At 42.8% G+C, this 20,690-nt stretch overlaps 1 protein-coding gene across 1 annotated transcript in view; it reads left to right on the top strand.

The window, feature by feature from the left end:
• DSTYK (dual serine/threonine and tyrosine protein kinase) overlaps positions 1 to 20,690 on the top strand; it is a 91,034-nt gene that overhangs the window by 54,964 nt on the left and 15,380 nt on the right. The window contains exons 4-9 of the mRNA XM_044288416.1: positions 3,486 to 3,721; positions 4,809 to 4,892; positions 6,942 to 7,118; positions 14,517 to 14,646; positions 15,986 to 16,142; positions 18,078 to 18,210. Of these exons, the coding sequence (XP_044144351.1) occupies positions 3,486 to 3,721; positions 4,809 to 4,892; positions 6,942 to 7,118; positions 14,517 to 14,646; positions 15,986 to 16,142; positions 18,078 to 18,210 (917 nt within the window). The remainder of the gene's footprint in view (positions 1 to 3,485; positions 3,722 to 4,808; positions 4,893 to 6,941; positions 7,119 to 14,516; positions 14,647 to 15,985; positions 16,143 to 18,077; positions 18,211 to 20,690) is intronic.

Here is a 20,690-nt window from a genome sequence, read left to right as displayed (position 1 = left end):
TGTGTGCTAGTTTCCATGGTTACAACCACTCTGCAATCCATCAGTGGTGGTCGTGCTTGCACATTATAGGAAAAAGAGCCGGGCTCTCTTGTGGTCGGGTCCGTGGGAGTGTGCGTAGGACACAGCTTTTTCCTATAGTGTGCAAGCATGGCCACAGCTCCTGGATTACAGGGTGGCCGTAACCATGGAAACGACCAGTGTATAATGTGATGGAAAAATAAATCCAGCCAGCAACATTCACAATACATTAGTAAGTACCTCGTATTAACTTCCTCTACATAATAAATGCGGTTTGCTGAAGGGAGACAACCCATTTAAAGAGGACTTGTCACTGCTCCTGACTTGTCTGTTTTTAAAAGCTTCATGCATTCCCCACATACCAACAATTCTAGAACATCTATTCTTATGGCTCTATGTTGTGCCATTCCTCTATTATTTCTACTAGAAGTTATGAATAACTGCTAGCAGTCTGCAGTAAGGGTACAGAGGGGAGTTACCCAGTTGGGGGTGTGTACCTGCACAGTCTGAAAATGCCAGCACTGATTGGATAGAGTGAGTCTGTGCAGGTATACCCCCCCAACTGGTTACCTCCCCTCTGTACCCATACTGCAGACTGCTAGCAATTATTCATAACTTCTAGTAGAATACGAATTCTGGAGACATACGAATAGATGCTCCAGAATTGTTATTACATGGGAAATGCAGGTAGCTATTTAGGCCTCTTTCGGACGGGCGTTGCGGGAACACGCACGATTTTTCCGCGCGAGTGCAAAACATTGTAATGCGTTTTGCACTCGCGTGAGAAAAAGCGTGTGTTTGGTACCCAAACACAAACTTCTTCACAGAAGTTCGGGCTTGGGATCGGTATTCTGTAGATTGTATTATTTTCCCTTATAACATGGTTATAAGGGAAAATAGCATTCTGAATACAGAATGCATAGTAAAATAGCGCTGGAGGGGTTAAAATAAATAAATAAAAATAAATGTAACTCGCCTTAGTCCAGTTGATCGCGCAGCCCGGCTTCTCGTCTGTCTCCTTTGCTGAACAGGACCTGTGGTGAGCATTCATTGCAGGAACAGGACCTGTGGTGACGTCACTCCGGTCATCACATGATCCATCACCATGGTAAAAGATCATGTGATGACCGGAGTGACGTCACCACAGGTCCTGTTCAGCAAAGGAGACAGACGAGAAGCCGGGCTGAGCGATTAACTGGACTAAGGCTAGTTTCACACTAGCGTTCGTCGGTCCGCTCGTGAGCTCCGTTTGAAGGAGCTCACGAGCGGACCCGAACGCCTCCGTCCAGCCCTGATGCAGTCTGAATGGAGCGGATCCGCTCAGACTGCATCAGTCTGGCGGCGTTCAGCCTCCGCTCCGCTCGCCTCCGCACGGACAGGCGGACAGCTGAACGCTGCTTGCAGCGTTCAGCTGTCCGCCTGGCCGTGCGGAGGCGAGCGGATCCGTTCAGACTTACAATGTAAGTCAATGGGAACGGATCCGCTTGAAGAGGTCACCATATGGCTCAATCTTCAAGCGGATCCGTCCCCCATTGACTTTACATTGAAAGTCTGAACGGATCCGCTCAGGCATCTTGCGCACTTAGAAAATTTTCTAAGTTATTAATGCAGACGGATCCGTACTGAACGGAGCCTCCGTCTGCATTAATATGATCGGATCCGTTCAGAACGGATCCGATCAAGCGCTAGTGTGAAAGTAGCCTAAGGCGAGTTAAATTATTTTTTTTTTTAACCCCTCCAGTGCTATTTTACTATGCATTCTGTATTCAGAATGCTATTGTTTTCCATTATAACCATGTTATAAGGGAAAATAATGATGATCGGGTCTCCATCCCGATCATCTCCTAGCAACCGTGCGTGAAAATCGCACCGCGTCCGCACTTGCTTGCGGATGCTTGCAATTTTCACGCAACCCTATTCACTTCTATGGGGCCTGCTTTATGTAAAAAAAAAAAACGCAGAATATAGAGCATGCTGCGATTTTCATGCAACGCACAAGTGATACGTGAAAATTACCGTTCATGTGAACAGCCCCATAGAAATGAATGGGTCGGTATTCAGTGCGGGTGCAATGCGTTCAACTCGCGCATTGCATCCGCGCGGAATTCTCGCCCGTGTGAAAGGGGCCTAAAACAAACAGTCTTACTTCAGCATGAAGACCTTTCACCGCTTCCGACATGTCTATCGTGTTAAAACAAACAATATCTCAACATATACCCTGCTGCAAAATACATATTTAAGGGTGCACCACCTTGGTTGTGTGATCATTGACCAAATCCCACTAACAGTATATTCTAGGGGTGCACCGAAATGAAAATTCTGGTCCAAAACCGAAACCGAAAATTCAGGCTACCCCTTGACCGAGACCGAAACCGAAACTGCCTTTTTGCCCAAATACTTTTAAAATACTTTTTTTTTAATGATTTTATTAATAATTCTTTTTCATGAATCTAATAAATCATATTACCCACCCACCCCATAACAGTGCCATCCACAGACCCCCACCCACCTCATAACAGTGCCATCCACAGACCCCCACCCACCTCATAACAGTGCCATCCACAGACCCCCACCCATCCCATAACAGTGCCATCCACAGAACCCCCCCCCCCCCCATTGCCGCTCCAGTACAGACTAGTTATTATAAAATGTGTACAATTAATAGAAAATAGCGGGGAGAAGCTGGGGGCCGGTGCGTTTACTGTGCTCCGGCCCCCAGCTCCAGTAGTTATAAAATGTTGTACAATTAATAAGGATTCTATTCATGAGGCCCCCTCTGCAGTAGAACATTCAATATAGCCACATCCTACTCACAGGGCTGCTATCTTAATCCTGGCCGGCCGGGCAGACGAGCGGCAGCGGCAAAACTGACGTCATGTGCCCGGCCTACTTTCTGAATGAAGGAGGCGGCGCAGGCATGTGACGTCAGTCGTGACGCTGCCGCTCGTCTGCCCGGCCGGCCAGCATTAAGATAACAGCCCTGTGAGTAGGATGTGGCTATATTGAATGTTCTACTGCAGAGGGGGCCTCATGAATAGAATCCTTATTAATTGTACACATTTTATAACTACTGCAGAGGGGGGCCTCATGAATAGAATCCTTATTAATTGCACACATTTTATAACTACTGGAGCTGGGGGCCGGAGCACAGTGAACGCACCGGCCCCCAGCTCCTCCTCCCAGTCCCTCCCCGCTATTTTCGGCCGATATGTACAAATATCGGCAGAAATGGATTAGATGCATTTTCGGCCGCCGAAATTTCGGTGCACCCCTAGTATATACTGTACTTTGTCAATCTCACTTCAGTCGCATTTATTCCTAGGCATTGTTACAAATTTCCAGTAGTGTATATAAACTGCCTGCGGTTTACATTTTGCCATTTTTTGCAGTTGTCACAGTTCACCAAAGTACATATGTGAAAACAAGGATCTCTGAGTAACAGGAATATTCTTCTGCTGTTTTTGCAGGTATCGCCATCCCACAAAATGGTGAGCCTCTAGGAGCCCAGGAAGTGAAAAACTGCATCTTTCAGATCAAAGAGCTGATCATTTCACGGCTCAACCAAGCTGTGGTGAACAAACTGATCAGCTCCGTGGATTATCTGCGAGAAAGCTTTGTGGGGACTCTAGAAAGATGTCTCCGTAGTCTGGAAAGGTCCCAGCAAGAGTGTTCTTCTCATATAACAAGCAACCACCTGAAACAGGTAAGTCACAGATTTGGGCAGGACTAAAGCTAGCTCTATGCAGTGGTTGTATGAACACTTTGCCAATTGTTATATTACATAATCGGCAAGGGAGCAATGTCCGTCACATATAATCGGTCATGTTAAGGTTGCTTCAGTCATTTGGTGACTATAACAAGTTCTATATGGCACTTTAAAAGGAAAAGAAGTCTATAGTCAGCACATTGATGGCTGATGACTGGTACAACTGACCTGATGTAAGAGCGACATTTTTCATCTTGGAGGTCGTGTAGATCAAGAACGCAGTGATGTTATAGTGTAACGTGGCATAATGAGAAACTTGGTTGCCACCACATGGTAGCAGTCAGCGTGGCTTGCTGTATTTGAGAGTTGATGAGGCTTATAACATTTTATTTTGTGAAAAATCGTTTAATTCTATGGACACCTTAGCTTCACTTTTTTTTCTTTCGAATTGCATCTATTATGTGAATTGGTTTTAATTAAAAATTGTTCACGTACATTTCAGGCTGCTCAGTCCCGTTCAGAGTAAAATCAGTTGGCAAGCTTGCTTCTACTGCTAGCTCCAACCCCTTTTTTGATCTCTTTAAAGCTCTCTTAACCAAGTAAAGTAAACCTAAATCAAAGAGTTGTCCGCTCCAAATATCGTTCAGGAGAAATCAAGGCTACAAAGAGCTGTCAGAGAGCTCGTGTAATGGGACTCAGCAGCCTGCAATGTATGAGGTTGCATGCTGGCTGCAGAAGATGAACAGTTGAGAATTTTTAATCAAAACCAGTTATGAAAATGATTTTTCACGTAACAGACTCAATTCAACAAGAGCAAAAACAAAGTTGCCCACCGCTAACTACAGCATGCAATAATAGTTGTTTTGTATCCCTGTATATCCCGTTCCAGCAAAGCTGCTAGTTTGTCAGGTACTGCACTGTCAGCAAAACCGTGTTTTACAACCTCTTTATTTAGGCATGAATTCACAGCGGGTGATTGCAGTCTGATGAATGATTGCAGGAATGAAATACATTTTGTATAATCAGCGAAGACAGGAGTAACCCTGTTTGTACTCCTTTCTAAGGAAGTTGTATGTCTTGCCAGATCCTGAATGCTGCCTATCACGTGGAGGTCACTTTTAACTCTGGATCCACCGTCACCAGAATGGTGTGGGAGCAGATAGTCCAGGTGAGAAGGGTCATTTTGCTTAGACATAAATATTCAGACTCTTTACTAGGATACTTGAAATTTTAGCTCTGGGGGTCTCCCATTTCTCTTGATTATCTTTTGAGATGTTTCTGCACATTGATTGGAGTCAGTGTCACGGTCTTGTTGTGCGCCGTGACACGTTGGCCGTGCTTGCTGGTTGCCTGGGGCAATGTGGGGTTTTGCAGCATGTGTGTGTGCTTTCTCCTGGTTCCTTCTCTGTCTGGTGCTGGAGGGGTTAAAGGGATTCTGTCAGCTGGATTTTTAGTAAGAGCTTTTGACATCACCACCTCAGTCTCCTCGATTTGTTTTAAAATATACCAGTATTACTGCCATCTGTCTTGTCGCTTTTATTAATATGCTAATTACCTCAGTAATGTGCCCCCTGGCCGTTGGTGCCCAGCCGCGCCCATTCTCTAGGAGCCCAGCACCGCCCCACTACTAATTATTCACTCCTAATCGCCAATGGTGTGCCGTAATCTCATGCATGCACCCTGGATCCACTAGTCAGCGCCCGCGAGGTGTCTTGGCAGCAGCCTCCGTGAACTAAGCGTGCATGCGCCAGCTGTCTGCGCACTTGGCTCGCGGACGCTGACCAGTGGATCCAGGGCGCATGTGTGAGATTACGGCACACCATTGGCAATGAGAAGAGTGAATAATTAGCAGTGAGGCTGTGCTGGGCTCCTAGAGAATGGGCACCAACGGCCAGAGGGACAGCCCCTTGGGCACATTACTAAGGCAATTAGCATATTAATAAAAGCGACTAGACAGAGGGCCGTAATACTGGTATATTTTAAAACAAATCGAGGAGACTGATTTGGTGATGTCAAAAGCTCTGTTACTAAAATCCAGCTGACAGAATCCCTTTAACTGCCTGTCTGGGTGTGATCACTTGGTGTTTATATTGCCTATGGCTTGTAAACTGGAGTCAGCTGGTGCTGGAGCTTTGCTGGGTGTTCCATCTGCCCAGTCCTTGAGGGCCACCTAGTGGGACATACTGTCACGGTGAGAGGGGAACTCTCCAGAGAAAACCGCTAGGTGGCCCTCAAGGACTGGGCAGATGGAACACCCAGGAAAGGAGCAAAGCTCCAGCACAAACAGAGGCTGGAGTCAGTTGTACTCCAGCTTACAAGCCACAGGCAATATAAACACCACGTGACCACACCCAGCCAGGTGATTAACTCCTCCAGCACCAGGCAGGAACCAGGAGAAAGGAGGAAAGCACACACATGCTGCAAAACAACACGTTGCTACCGGCAACCAGCATGCACGGCTAACGTGTCACGGCGCAAAACACCAAGGCCGTGACAGTCGGGGGAGAAGGGCCTTTGTAAGAGAGGTGGCCAAGAACCCAATTGTCACTCTGGCTGAGCTCCAAAGATACGGACAACCTTCCAGAAGGTCAACCATCACTGCAACACTCCACCAATCAGGACTTTATAGCAGAGTGGACGTAAAGATGCTCCTGGAATTTGCAAAAAAGACTGTCAGACTGTGAGAAACCATATTCTGTGGTCTGTTGAAACCAAGATTGAAGCTTTTGGCCTCAATTCTAAGTGTCGTCAATCTGGGTACTGCCCAATACCATCCCCATGATGGTGGCAGCATCATGCTATGGGGGTGTTTTTCAGTGGCTCGGACAGGAAGACTGGTATAAAATGGTCTTCTCTTAAGATAAGACTTCGTCAGACTTTTATTTCTCAGTGCCCTAAGGGGCACTAAACATTTTAGGGCACATGCAAATTATGCCCCTGTGTCAAACCTATAATGGCAAGAAGTTCTTATCTTTGTTTGGTTAGGAAAAGTTTTCTTCATCTATCAGGACAGAATTCAATTTCGTCCATTCTTTCACTGTGTGGCTTCTGCAAGGAGCAGTAATATGTCCATGTGCAGGAACCCTTGTTTGGGCGCACCGGCCTCCTTTTGTCGTATGTCATGAAGTCTCTACTGTCTCTGCCAATAAGGAAATATGTTTTTAATTGTGTATGACTGCCTCACGTTTATGATATTGATGCTGTTTTACACCTTTAGATAATACAGCGCATTACTTGGGTGAGTCCCCCATCCATAACCCCTGAATGGAAACGCAGGGTGGCTCAGGACGCTATTGAAGGCTTGAGTGCCTCTAAACTTGCAAAGCGGATCTGCAGCCAGTTTTGTAAGCGTCTGAAAAGCTCTCATGAAGCTTTTGCAGCATCTCTCAAACAGGTGGGTATTAAAAAAATGTACATGCATTGTGTTATGAGACTGTAATATTGATATTGATATTGGTCTGGACTCCTTATCTGGTGACAGATTCCATTTGAAAATGTGTCTCCAACTTTTCAATGCCAACTTGTATTCAGAAATATCTAATTTACATACAGTCTCTATGTAAATGAATTCCATTACTTGTACTGCGATTAAATCACAAACTCTATTTTATCCCAGAGCTGTATTCATAATTCTGCAGATTCCAGTAAGGCCTATTTCACACGAGCGTCGCAGGTGAGGGCTGGATGCATTGAGGGAAACCCGCACGAGTGCGCACACAATTTCAGTCAGTTTTGTCTGCGATGTCAGCGGAGGTCCTGCTGAATGAACATAGGAGTGCAGGTCTTTTTGCAGGTCCTGCAAGAAGAAGAAAGGCAAGAACTGCTGCGCGATCAAGTGGATGAGGTAAGTAATTATTTTTTATTTTTTAACCCTCAATGGTCATTTTACTTATCATTCAAACAAAACTGACTGAAATTGCGTGCGCACTCGTGCGGTTTTCCCGCAATGCACCCGGACCTCTTCTGCGTCGCCCGTGTGAAAGGGGCCTTATAGTTACTAGAATTCTAGAGAAGGGTCGTTGATGCAGAGTTATTCTGATCGCCCGATTGAAGTCAAGATTTTTTATTTTTTTCCCCTTAGGCCGAATGCACACAGCCGTGAATGGTCCATGGTATCCTGGCCTGGCATCCTGCTGAGAGCAGGAGCACAAGGCGTCATTGGTTGCTATGACGCTGTGCGCTTCATGCCACCGCTGCACTACAATAATACACTCGTATGATCTATATGAGTGTATTACTGTAGTGCGGCGGCATGAAGCGCACAGCGTCATAGCAACCAATGACTCTGTGCGCTCCTGCTCTCAGCAGGATGCCAGGCCGGGATACCACGGACCGCCCACGGCCTTAAAATGAGGAATATTGGCTTTGTTTTACTTTCTCTAGATCAACTTTGCAGGATGATAGGCTGAACTGGACGGACTTGTCTTTTTTCAGCATTACAAACTACCGTATGTTACTTTGATCTCAGCATATAGCATAATCTGTTAATTTACTTTTGATTTATACAGCCAGTCTGCAGTAAACTGATGTATGAGAAAACATTCTTCATGCTTTTATCACCGAGGTTCCTGTTCAGAATGTAACGTAGAAAAAGCACACAGCTCTTCTTAAAGATGGGTTCACTGGAGTCGGGTTCCCACCTCATTTAGTAGTATTAAATAAACTCCAGGAAGAAGAAGAAACGAAAATATGTATTCTTGCTGGGAAATGTATGTTTTATTGTATGACTGCAGCAATTTCTTAGTGACGTTTCAGCCATTTAAAGCCTTTTTCAAACTAAGGTATGGAAGAAAATAATAAATATAAAAAATTAAAACAAAAATGATTATTTTGTCCCTTTTTTATATACATTTTTCTTTGTATATTTTTCTTGTATTATATTTCTTTTTTCTTTTGCACTACATATTTTTTTCTCCTTTTTTCATTTTTTACCTTTTCTATTACGTTATTACTATTTTTGTTTTCATTTTTATATTCTTCTAAGTTCTTTGCCATTCCCATTTTCCTCTTTTCCCCTTTTCTTTTTTTTTTTTTCTTTCTTTTTATATTTTTATTTTGCTTCACTACCTTAAGCCTTTGCCACGTTTTGACATGTCTTTATTGTAAATATCTCTATTCCTTGTCCTTATAATGCGCTTCACATATGGCTTTGCGTTCCATACATAGCAGACCCCATACCAAGACTTGACCCACTACATACTGCGCATGTCGGACCCATGATATCACGCTCTTAAATAGAACACGTGTTTCGCATTACTCCTGCGCAGACTCAAATCTTCCTTACTGAGCCCGCACCTCCAATATTCTCTCTGGCACCAGGTAACCTCACCACGATACATCCTTCTCCCTTACTAGGTTCTATTTCTCCAAACTCAACTATGCTTTGGCTATTTATCCTTTTTCCAGTAAGATCTTTCCCCTGTTGCCCTCATATATGTCCTCCTTTATATAAGTCTGCCTTTGTAAATGTGTGTGTGTGTGAGATATATATATATATATATATATATATATATATATATATATATGTCCTTCTCAAAAAATTAGCATATTGTGATAAAGTTCATTATTTTCTGTAATGTACTGATAAACATTAGACTTTCATATATTTTAGATTCATTACACACCAACTGAAGTAGTTCAAGCCTTTTATTGTTTTAATATTGATGATTTTGGCATACAGCTCATGAAAACCCAAATTTCCTATCTCAAAAAATTAGCATATTTCATCCGACCAATAAAAGAAAAGTGTTTTTAATACCAAAAAAGTCAACCTTCAAATAATTATGTTCAGTTATGCACTCAATACTTGGTCGGGAATCCTTTTGCAGAAATGACTGCTTCAATGCGGCGTGGCATGGAGGCAATCAGCCTGTGGCACTGCTGAGGTGTTATGGAGGCCCAGGATGCTTCGATAGCGGCCTTAAGCTCATCCAGAGTGTTGGGTCTTGCGTCTCTCAACTTTCTCTTCCCAATATCCCACAGATTCTCTATGGGGTTCAGGTCAGGAGAGTTGGCAGGCCAATTGAGCACAGTAATACCATGGTCAGTAAACCATTTACCAGTGGTTTTGGCACTGTGAGCAGGTGCCAGGTCGTGCTGAAAAATGACATCTTCATCTCCATAAAGCTTTTCAGCAGATGGAAGCATGAAGTGCTCCAAAATCTCCTGATAGCTAGCTGCATTGACCCTGCCCTTGATAAAACACAGTGGACCAACACCAGCAGCTGACATGGCACCCCAGACCATCACTGACTGTGGGTACTTGACACTGGACTTCAGGCATTTTGGCATTTCCCTCTCCCCAGTCGTCCTCCAGACTCTGGCACCTTGATTTCTGAATGACATGCAAAATTTGCTTTCATCCGAAAAAAGTACTTTGGACCACTGAGCAACAGTCCAGTGCTGCTTCTCTGTAGCCCAGGTCAGGCGCTTCTGCCGCTGTTTCTGGTTCAAAAGTGGCTTGACCTGGGGAATGCGGCACCTGTAGCCCATTTCCTGCACACGCCTGTACACGGTGGCTCTGTCCACTGCTTCCGCAGGTCCCCCAAGGTCTGGAATCGGTCCTTCTCCATAATCTTCCTCAGGGTCCGGTCACCTCTTCTCGTTGTGCAGCGTTTTCTGCCACACTTTTTCCTTCCCACAGACTTCCCACTGAGGTGCCTTGATACAGCACTCTGGGAACAGCCTATTCGTTCAGAAATTTCTTTCTGTGTCTTACCCTCTTGCTTGAGGGTGTCAATGATGGCCTTCTGGACAGCAGTCAGGTCGGCAGTCTTACCCATGATTGCGGTTTTGAGTAATGAACCAGGCTGGGAGTTTTTAAAAGCCTCAGGAATCTTTTGCAGGTGTTTAGAGTTAATTAGTTGATTCAGATGATTACGTTAATAGCTCGTTTAGAGAACCTTTTCATGATATGCTAATTTTTTGAGATAGGAATTTTGGGTTTTCATGAGCTGTATGCCAAAATCATCAATATTAAAACAATAAAAGGCTTGAACTACTTTAGTTTGTGTGTAATGAATCTAAAATATATGAAAGTCTAATGTTTATCAGTACATTACAGAAAATAATGAACTTTATCACAATATGCTAATTTTTTTAGAAGGACCTGTGTATATATATATATATATATATATATATATATATATATATATATATATATATATATATATATATATATATATATATACATACACACTCACCTAAAGAATTATTAGGAACACCATACTAATATGGTGTTGGACCCCCTTTTGCCTTCAGAACTGCCTTAATTCTACGTGGCATTGATTCAACAAGGTGCTGATAGCATTCTTTAGAAATGTTGGCCCATATTGATAGGATATCATCTTGCAGTTGATGGAGATTTGAGGGATGCACATCCAGGGCATGCTATGGGGGTGTTTTTCAGTGGCTCGGACAGGGAGACTGGTATAAAATGGTCTTCTCTTAAGATAAGACTTCGTCCCGTTCCACCACATCCCAAAGATGCTCTATTGGGTTAAGATCTGGTGACTGTGGGGGGCCATTTTAGTACAGTGAACTCATTGTCATGTTCAAGAAGCCAATTTGAAATGATTCGAGCTTTGTGACATGGTGCATTATCCTGCTGGAAGAAGCAATAAGAGGATGGGTACATGGTGGTCATGAAGGGATGGACATGGTCAGAAACAATGCTCAGGTAGCCTGTGGCATTTAAACGATGGCCAATTGGCACTAAGGGGCCTAAAGTGTGCCCAGAAAACATCCCCCACACCATTACACCTGCTGTTGTAGCCCATCCGCCTCAAGGTTGTGCGTGTTGTGGCTTCACAAATGTTTTGCTGCATACCTCGGTTGTAACGAGTGGTCATTTCAGTCAACGTTGCTCTTCTATCAGCTTGAATCAGTCGGCCCATTCTCCTCTGACCTCTAGCATCAACAAGGCATTTTCGCCCACAGGACTTCCGCATACTGGATGTTTTTCCCTTTTCACACCATTCTTTGTAAACCCTAGAAATGGTTGTGCGTGAAAATCCCAGTAACTGAGCAGATTGTGGAATGCTCAGACCGGCCCGTCTGGCACCAACAACCATGCCACGCTCAAAATTGCTTAAATCGCCTTTCTTTCGCATTCTGACATTCAGTTTGGAGTTCAGGAGATTGTCTTGACCAGGACCACAACCCTACATGCATTGAAGCAACTGCCATGTGATTGGTTGACTAGATCATTGCATTAATGAGAAATAGAGCAGGTGTTCCTAATAATTCTTTAGGGGAGAGTGTGTGTATGTATGTATGTATGTGTGTGTGTATATGTATGTATATGTGTGTGTGTATATGTATATATATATATATATATATATATATATATATATATATATATATATATATATATATATATATATATATATATTAAAAAAATTGTTGTTGTATACATGTCTTTAACCTTAACCTACATTTAGTGTGACTCTCACCTCTGTGTCGGCCCACGTTCCGTTTTTTTGAGAAATCAACGCACCCTACATATGACCACCTATATTACTGCATTATCCCGTCTTTATATTATACTGATTGTTTCTACACCATATATTCCTATATGTTGTTTGTAACTAATCTGGTTTTGTGTTCTGTAATTATACTTTGATGTTACCCAAGATAATGCTGGAGATTTGTGTTTTTTTTTTTTTTTTTTGTTTGTTTTTTCTTCTTCTTTATACCTTAGTTTAAAAAAGGCTTTAAATGTCCGAAACGCAACTAAGAAATTGCTGCAGTCAAACAATAAAACATACATTCCAAGCAAGAATACATATATTCGTTTCTTCTTCTTCCTGGAGTTTATTTAATACTACTGTTCAGAATGGAAACCATGGTGCTGTACTATATGTATTGAGTGAGAGATCCTAAAGACAGCGAACTGACCCTATTGATTTTCATTGGTGTTGTAAGGGATTCTGTTGAATTGACAAGAATAACACTGCAGAACTAAGATTGCAGCTCTGGATTGCAGAATATAGGTGTAGTTTTTGTAATGTTTAGTATAATAAAGGTAAATGCAGAATAGTTGTAGCTGGAGTATATCTATATGAAGTGTATGAGGAAGAAGTATGACATTGGTATGAGGGAAATGTGAGCAGTATAGATAAACCCCACGCCCATATCTACTGAATAACTGAGGTGGGAGTAGGAGGCGTATGAGAGTTAATCAGTAGTTTTAGTACTGTATAAAAGCTCTGTCCACCTAAGAGAAAAACACTTTATATTCACAACCTGGGCTAAAAAAAAAATGTATGTTTTCATTCATTGATGGCAAGCAGAGATGTTGTATATTCAGGGTCACATGTAGAAATTATTAAACCGTTTTTTCATATGTAACTTTGTAAGGCTACTTTCACACTAGCGTTCGGCTGTCCGCTTGTGAGCTCCGTTTGAAGGGGCTCACAAGCGGACCCGAACGCTTCCGTCCAGCCCCAATGCATTCTGAGTGGACGCGGATCCGCTCAGAATGCATCAGTCTGGCGGCGTTCAGCCTCCGCTCCGCTCAGCAGGCGGACACCTGAACGCTGCTTGCAGCGTTCGGGTGTCCGCCTGGCCGTGCGGAGGCGTGCGGTTCCGTCCAGACTTACAATGTAAGTCAATGGGGACGGATCCGTTTGAAGATGACACACTATGGCTCAATCTTCAAACGGATCCGTCCCCCATTGACTTTCAATGTAAAAGTCTGGACGGATCCGTTAAGGCTAATTTCACACTTAGACATTTTTTTACAATATAATGCAGACGGATCCGTTCTGAACGGAGCCACCGTCTGCATTAATATGAGCGGATCCGTTCAGAACGGATCCGATCGAACGCTAGTGTGAAAGTAGCCTAAGTGGTACAGGCACATGCTCCGAAATAATAAAGCTTCTGGCAGCCTGTTCTTGCACAATTTCCTCATGGTCGACAGTTTTGTGATTTTGAGCTTTTAATAACAAAAATCTGTAGGATAAACCAGGTCGACCATTCGTAGAGTTACAGAAAGTATCTTTTTATTTAAATTTATATACACTATGTATGTATGTATGTATATTAGATCCACATAATTAAGATCTGGAAAATTATACACATTTTTATGACCACCCAGGTATAAAAAAATTTAATTCTCCCCCCCCCCCCACCCCCTTTTCCCAGTTGAGGTTTACACAATTAAATTACTTTTTTAGGATACCGCAAAACCCCTTTAAGGCCTATTGCACACGGCCGTTTTTTTTTCCCGTTTACTGGCCGTTTTTTGCGTTCCGTATACGAAACCATTCATTTCAATGGTTCTGCAAAAAAAACGGAATGTACTCCGTATGCATTCCGTTTCCGTATTTCCGTTTTTCCGTTCCGTTTTAATATAGAACATATCCTATTATTGCCCGCAAATCACAGTCCGTGGCTCCATTCAAGTCAATGGATCCGCAAAAAAAACGGAACACATACGGAAATGCATCCGTATGTCTTCCGTTTCCGTTCCGTTTTTTCCTGAACCATCTATTGAAAATGTTATGGCCAACCCAATTTTATCTATGTAATTACTGTATACTGTATATGCCATACGGAAAAACGGAACAGAAACGGAAACACAACGGAAACGGAACAGCGGATCCATGAAAAACGGACCGCAAAACACTGAAAAAGCCATACGGTCGTGTGCAATAGGCCTAAAGCTGTATCTCAAATGACAAACCCCTTTTTAAGAACTACATTTTCTCATAAGGTTTTGTTCTTGGCAATGGTTTTGACTTTTTTTTTTTTTTTTTTTTTTTTTTTTTCCCCCTTCTCTCTAAAGCTTGAGGTTGGTCACTCTGGCAGACTTGAAAAAACTGAAGATCTTTGGCTAAAGGTTCGTAAGGATCATGCCCCACGCTTGGCACGACTATCACTGGAAAGTAGATCTCTGCGGGATGTTCTGCTACATGGTAAGAGACCGTGTGTCTGAACTTTTGGTAGCAAAACGCCTTTAAGGGAATCTGTCACCACAATTCGCGATGAGCGAGTGAAACATACAAAGTCGATTTGCATAAAACTTTATTAGAATACTGTACAGAGCGAGTGCTCGGTACAGTATTAGAATGTATCGGCTCAGACGAGCCGAAGGTATTACTTTGCAAAGTCTTGCGGGACTTCGGGTAATAACTTCAGAAATTTAATTTCTACTGTAAAAAAAAAAAAACTTTTACCGAACTTTTGGTTCCGTTCCTAGGTACCACTTGGAATAGTCGCAGAAAATGGGAATTGAGACAGGTTCCTGACTCGTCCCCTTCCCTGATCACACCCACATTTTAGGCGTATTTCTCTTTAATAAATGACCCTCTTAGTGTAGCGGGGAGAAGTCGCAGATCATGACCCCCTTAGTAGATGGCTGAGAAAAAAGGATAGCCATTTAGTAAATTTGTTGTATTTATCATGTATGCTGCTAGTTGTGACAGTCCACAAGGTGGCCACTACTCTCAGCCTGCAGACCCAGTAGCAGCATCTGCAGGAGATATACTACTATAGTGGCCAGTCACCCTGCAGGGGATAAGTTGTCCCTGCTGTTATAATGCTTCCAAAATGAAGTGTAAGGCTACATTCACACGACTAAGTGTTTTGCGGTCCACAAATTACGGATCCGCATAACATGGATACTGGCCGTGTGCTTTTCGCATTTTGCGGATCGCACATGGCCAGTGCTGTATAGAAAATGCCTATTCTTGTCCGCATCTGCAGACAAGAATAGGACATGCTCTATATTTTTGCAGGTCCGCAGAACGGACATACGGATGTGGACAGCACACAGTGAAAGGAATGGGTTCACACCTGTTCTGCATAATTGCAGAACGGATGCAGGCCCATTCATATAGTCATGTGAATGGATCTTACGGCTGTCAGTTGTTTCAATATTGCATCCTATTGTGACTCATGATCTAAAATTTGCCTTTAACAGAAGTTAAAAATTAAAATTGGCTGCATTAAACAGTTTTTCCTTTACCATCCCACCGATCCTGAGAATGGCGTTGAGGACTTCCAAAAATGGCAGATCACGCTTATGCGTCTGGTTTCCCATAGACCTGAATGGAGAGAGCCATTCAGAGTGACTGTGGGAGGGGGTCCCCGACCGCCATTCTCGAGAGATGGGACACACACTGATCAAAGACTTATGGCATATTCTGTAGCGATGGGAAAACGTTGTTGTTGTGGTTTTTTTTGTTTTTTTTAAGCCCTTTTATATTTCCAGCTTTTCTATCTGTATTTCCCTCTAATTTTTAAAATCTACAGGCAAGCCAAGACTGGGCCGAGAGCTGGGAAGGGGACAGTACGGTGTTGTGTACTTGTGTGATAGTTGGGGAGGCCATTTCCCTTGTGCTTTAAAGTCTGTTGTACCCCCAGATGAGAAGCATTGGAATGACTTGGCACTGGAGTTTCACTACATGAGGTAAGCTGTCTGTGAAAGTCTTTGTACAGTTATAGGCAGAAAACTAGATGTAACGGAACGCCTAGCACCCCGACCGGGTACCTCCGTCGATAGATGCTCCTAGTGCTTTCCGAGGACTCCAAGCACTCCACCTGACACAGTCAGCACTGCAGACCCCACGAACCGCCGCAGCTTGGTGGGGGTCTCGCCGTCTCCTACCCACCCTGGACCTACGACAAGGCTCCAGTGGGTGAACCTCTCCTAAATGCAGAGACAGGAACCAGGAACAAGCTCTTACAAGAGCTTATACTCAGGGGAGTATTGTGATATAGCAATCCCCAAGAGTGTAGTTATCGCATTCCCTAAACATGAGCCAAAACTTCATGAAGGTATAAAAGCAGCCTCCTTTTATTCACAATCCACAAACATAGTACTGCCCACAGGGTTTTGAAATACAACCAATCAATATATTACAACACATACAATGTAAGTACAGCAACCAATTGTACACGCCCCTAGGGGACCAGAAGGAAGACTGACACAGGACAGATATGTAGCAATTCAGGATACAGACACAACACATCCCCACAATGCATCATGGTTTCCTCCTCTCTGCCCTGGAGACACCCGAGGAGCAATCCCATTATCTCTCAGGACAAAGGGAAATCGCCAATACACATGTGGAGACAACAGGACAGAAATCGCCATTTAAACACACAATGGGACAATAGAAACACACCCAGCATATTCCTCCCCTCTGTCTAGGAGATAATTTGAGTCAATTTCTGTATCTACTCAACTATCTCCTACGCTGAAAAGTTACACTTCTTATAAATTGTTACAACTTTGTGAGTTTACATTGTACATACATATAACTTATATCAATTTAACCAGTATAACTTGGGGACAAACCTATCCAAAATTCACTTGAATAGGTTCAGGGTTTTAAAAGTTAGTAAAAGTATTTTAAAGGGCCGTAATCCTGGGGCAGGAGGCTGGTAAACGGGCCTCTCCAAAACCCAGTGGCGAGGTTGGTTTTCGCCACACTAGAACTGTGTGAACTTGGTTCTCTTACAAGTATCGGGGCAGCCTCCCCTCACTTTCATGTGCATTACACAAGTTTGGGATATGCTATCGATTAGGGAGATTCATCAAAACTTATGTAAAGTAGAACTGTCTTAGTTTCCCATAGCAACCAATCTGATTCCACTTTAGATTTTTCAGAGCTCCTTTAGAAAATGAAAGGTGGAATCTGATTGGTTGCTATGGGCAATTAAGCTAGTTTTCCATTACACCTGTTTTGATAAATTCCCCCCACAGTCTTTTAGGGTATAGCTAGACAGCACCACTGGTCGCACAACATGTGACGTGGCCAGAATAGCAAAGGAATGATGATCCCATAGAGATTGATAGGATTGCTGCACGAGTCTCCAGTACTGCATTTTATTTTTATTTATTTTTTTGCAACTCGCTCAGCAATCCCCTTCATTTCTATGGGATCACTATAGCATCGCTACTCTGCAACCTGACTGTGACACGTCGTGCGACCAGTGTCTCCATGTAGCCGTACCCTTATACTTACTCCAGTATAGAATGATGGCAGATCCACATTGTGATTCTAGAGAAGCATCCCTGAACCGAAAGAACGATAACTGCTTATTTCTATCCTATTAATGAATTGGCTTTTGGAATATGAAATAAGTCTCATATGCAGGAACTGCTGAATTTAAAGAAGTCACAATGTCATATTAAAATAATAGTAGAAAGGCAAAACCCATGTTACAACTTTAGTGTGCAGTAACTTTACACTTCTAAATATTACTAAAATGTGTGGACAACTGAAAACCAGTATATCTATCAAAATAATGCAACATGAAGCCTATTTGTCACGGCCACATCTCCATGCCGTCCCAGTTTATAACCATTTGATGGTTTGTGTTATTTCTGCTCTTCTAGGTCGCTGCCAAAACACGAGCGCCTAGTGGATTTGCACGGCTCTGTGATTGATTACAGCTATGGCGGAGGCTCAAGCATTGCCGTTCTGCTGATCACAGAGCGTCTTCATAGGGACCTCTATGCAGGTCTTAAGGTCAGTGCACTGAGCGTTTCTTCTAAATGGTGCTACTTTTCTAAAATGTAGTTGGAATGCAATAATGTCAAAAAGGGGGTCCCCGGTAGTAGGAAAAAAAAGAAATTGGCACATTTGTCAATTAGTTTTGTGTGGTATTGCAACTCTGCTCTGTTCATTTTACTGGAGCTGAGCTGCAATACCGGAGAAAACCCGTGGACTATGTGCCACTGGTTTTGGAAGAAAGCAGCCATTTATTTCTGTCACCATGAAAATGCAGTGCTCTCTTTGGGGAGAATGTTATAGAACAGGAGATGCTGAGAATATTGTATAGGTTTATGGGAAATAAGGTACAACACATGTTGTTATCACTTACTAATAGCGACTGTTTATATGTAATGCCCCGTTTTCCTGCTCTGTCTCTATCACATTTTCCACTGTGTTGGTTCCCTATCCTGATGACATCACATCAACCTTTGAGGCGTAGTAAGGCTTTGCACTATAGACACAACGGGGGTCAAATAACTTTGGTGGAACCAGCGGCTGCTTAGGGGCTTAAGACCAGCGTCTAAAACACTGGTCTTAATAAATCTGCCCCAACGTCATCGGTGACCTTGCCTCTCAGGGTGGTGTTCTGCTCTTCCTACTGGACCCTGCCCTGTAGATGTGATGTCAGCAAAGGTTAGGGAGTTTCTTTTTTTTCCAGCAGGGCTTCAAGCAGGCTTGGATCCAGGGCTGCCATCAGGAATTTCAGGGCTCCATACAGCCAAACACTGTGTCCCCCTCAACCCAGTTTTTATTTACGCTATTTGCCAATCACTATAAATAATATGTTCAATATATTGTACAGGTTATTATAATTACAGGGATACCAAATACTGTTTTATGATATTTAATAAAAATTATATGTGGTTCAAATCTCACTGAGATCTGTAAAGTAATCCTTATGGCAAAAAATAGAATTTATACTTTCCAGCTTTTTTTCTTTTATGGCAAGTTAAAAAATTTCTGTAAAGTTATTGTTGCTAAAAAAAAAAAAAAACAATTTAAAGGGCTTCTGTCACCCCAATAAAACTTTTTTTTTTTTCTTCTTCTTCTTACTTATAATCCCTACACTGCGATTTATGGCTACATGATCTAATTAATCATTTTGGTCCTGTAGATTTTGTTAAAAACATGCTTTTAAAATATGCAAAATACCTTGCTACCAGCAAGTAGGGCGGCTGCTTGCTGGTAGCAGCCGCATCCTCCGATCCTAAAGACGCCCCCTCCGCATTGTGATTGACAGGGCCAGGGAACGGAATTGTTCTCTGCTGGCCCTGCCTGTTTGCATTCAAAATCTGGCTCCATCCTCCATGCGCCTGTGCCGGGTGTAGATGTGACGTCATCTGCGCAGGCGCATTGAGGATGGAGCGGCCGCGTCTCTGGCGCCTGCGTACCCGTCTTCAATCGGCGCAGGCGCACTGAGAAGCGGCCGCTCCATCCTCAATGCGCCTGCGCAGATGACGTCACATCTACACCCGGCGCAGGCGCATTGAGGATGGAGCCAGATTTTGAATGCAAACAGGCAGGGCCAGCAGAGAACGATTCCCTGCCCTGTCAATCACAATGCGGAGGGGGCGTCTTTAGGATCGGAGGATGCGGTTGCTACCAGCAAGTAGCCGCCCTACTTGCTGGTAGCAAGGTAATTTTGCATATTTTAAAAGCATTTTTTTAACAAAATCTACAGGACCAAATGATTAATTAGATCATGTAGCCATAAATCGCAGTGTAGGGATTATAAGTAAGCAAATAAAAAGGTTTAGTGGGGTGACAGAAGCCCTTTAAGTTTTTATAACATACTTAGTATAATTTGGTATTCCTGTAATCATAATAAGCTGTATAATATAGTGAACATATTATTTATGGTGATTGGTAAATAGCACAATTTTTTTTCCCTTCATTTCAGCAATATACGATTTTATTTCACATTATGCCTGTGAAGAAAATACCGTAACTTGAGCACAAAAAAAAAAATTCAGCCCTTCCAACAGAGCAGGTCTGTAGTGTAATGGTAACTCTTTGGCTTGCTATACAGCAGGTCTGGGGTTCAAATCTTGATGAAAACCTGTTAAGTCATTTTAAGTAGAAGTCTATGTGCTGTGTTGAGTAACAGTGATAAAAAAAAATCATACATACCACAAAGATGGTACTAATAAAAACTACATTTCGTCCCGCAAAAGAAAACTGCCCTCATAAAGGTCTGTGGACAGAAATAAAAAAAAAAATTATCACTGTCAGAAAATAGCGATGCAAAGAATTTTTTTCCCAAGGTTTATAAAAAAAAAGTTATAAAATTCACCATATTCGTATTGAGCTTCAGAATAAGGTCATCATGTCCATTTTAGCGCACGGTGAACACAGTGTCAAAATCCCCAAAACCTTGGCTGATTTGGGGGACTTTCAATTTTTAAACCGACAGAATTTTTCCCTTCACCCATGACAGCACCATAGAGAGAGAT

Source organism: Bufo gargarizans, chromosome 3 (assembly GCF_014858855.1).
Source record: "Bufo gargarizans isolate SCDJY-AF-19 chromosome 3, ASM1485885v1, whole genome shotgun sequence".
In the NCBI taxonomy this organism is placed as follows: domain Eukaryota; kingdom Metazoa; phylum Chordata; class Amphibia; order Anura; family Bufonidae; genus Bufo; species Bufo gargarizans.
Note: the sequence above shows the minus strand (reverse complement) of the source record. Positions and strands in the feature narration are given on the sequence as shown.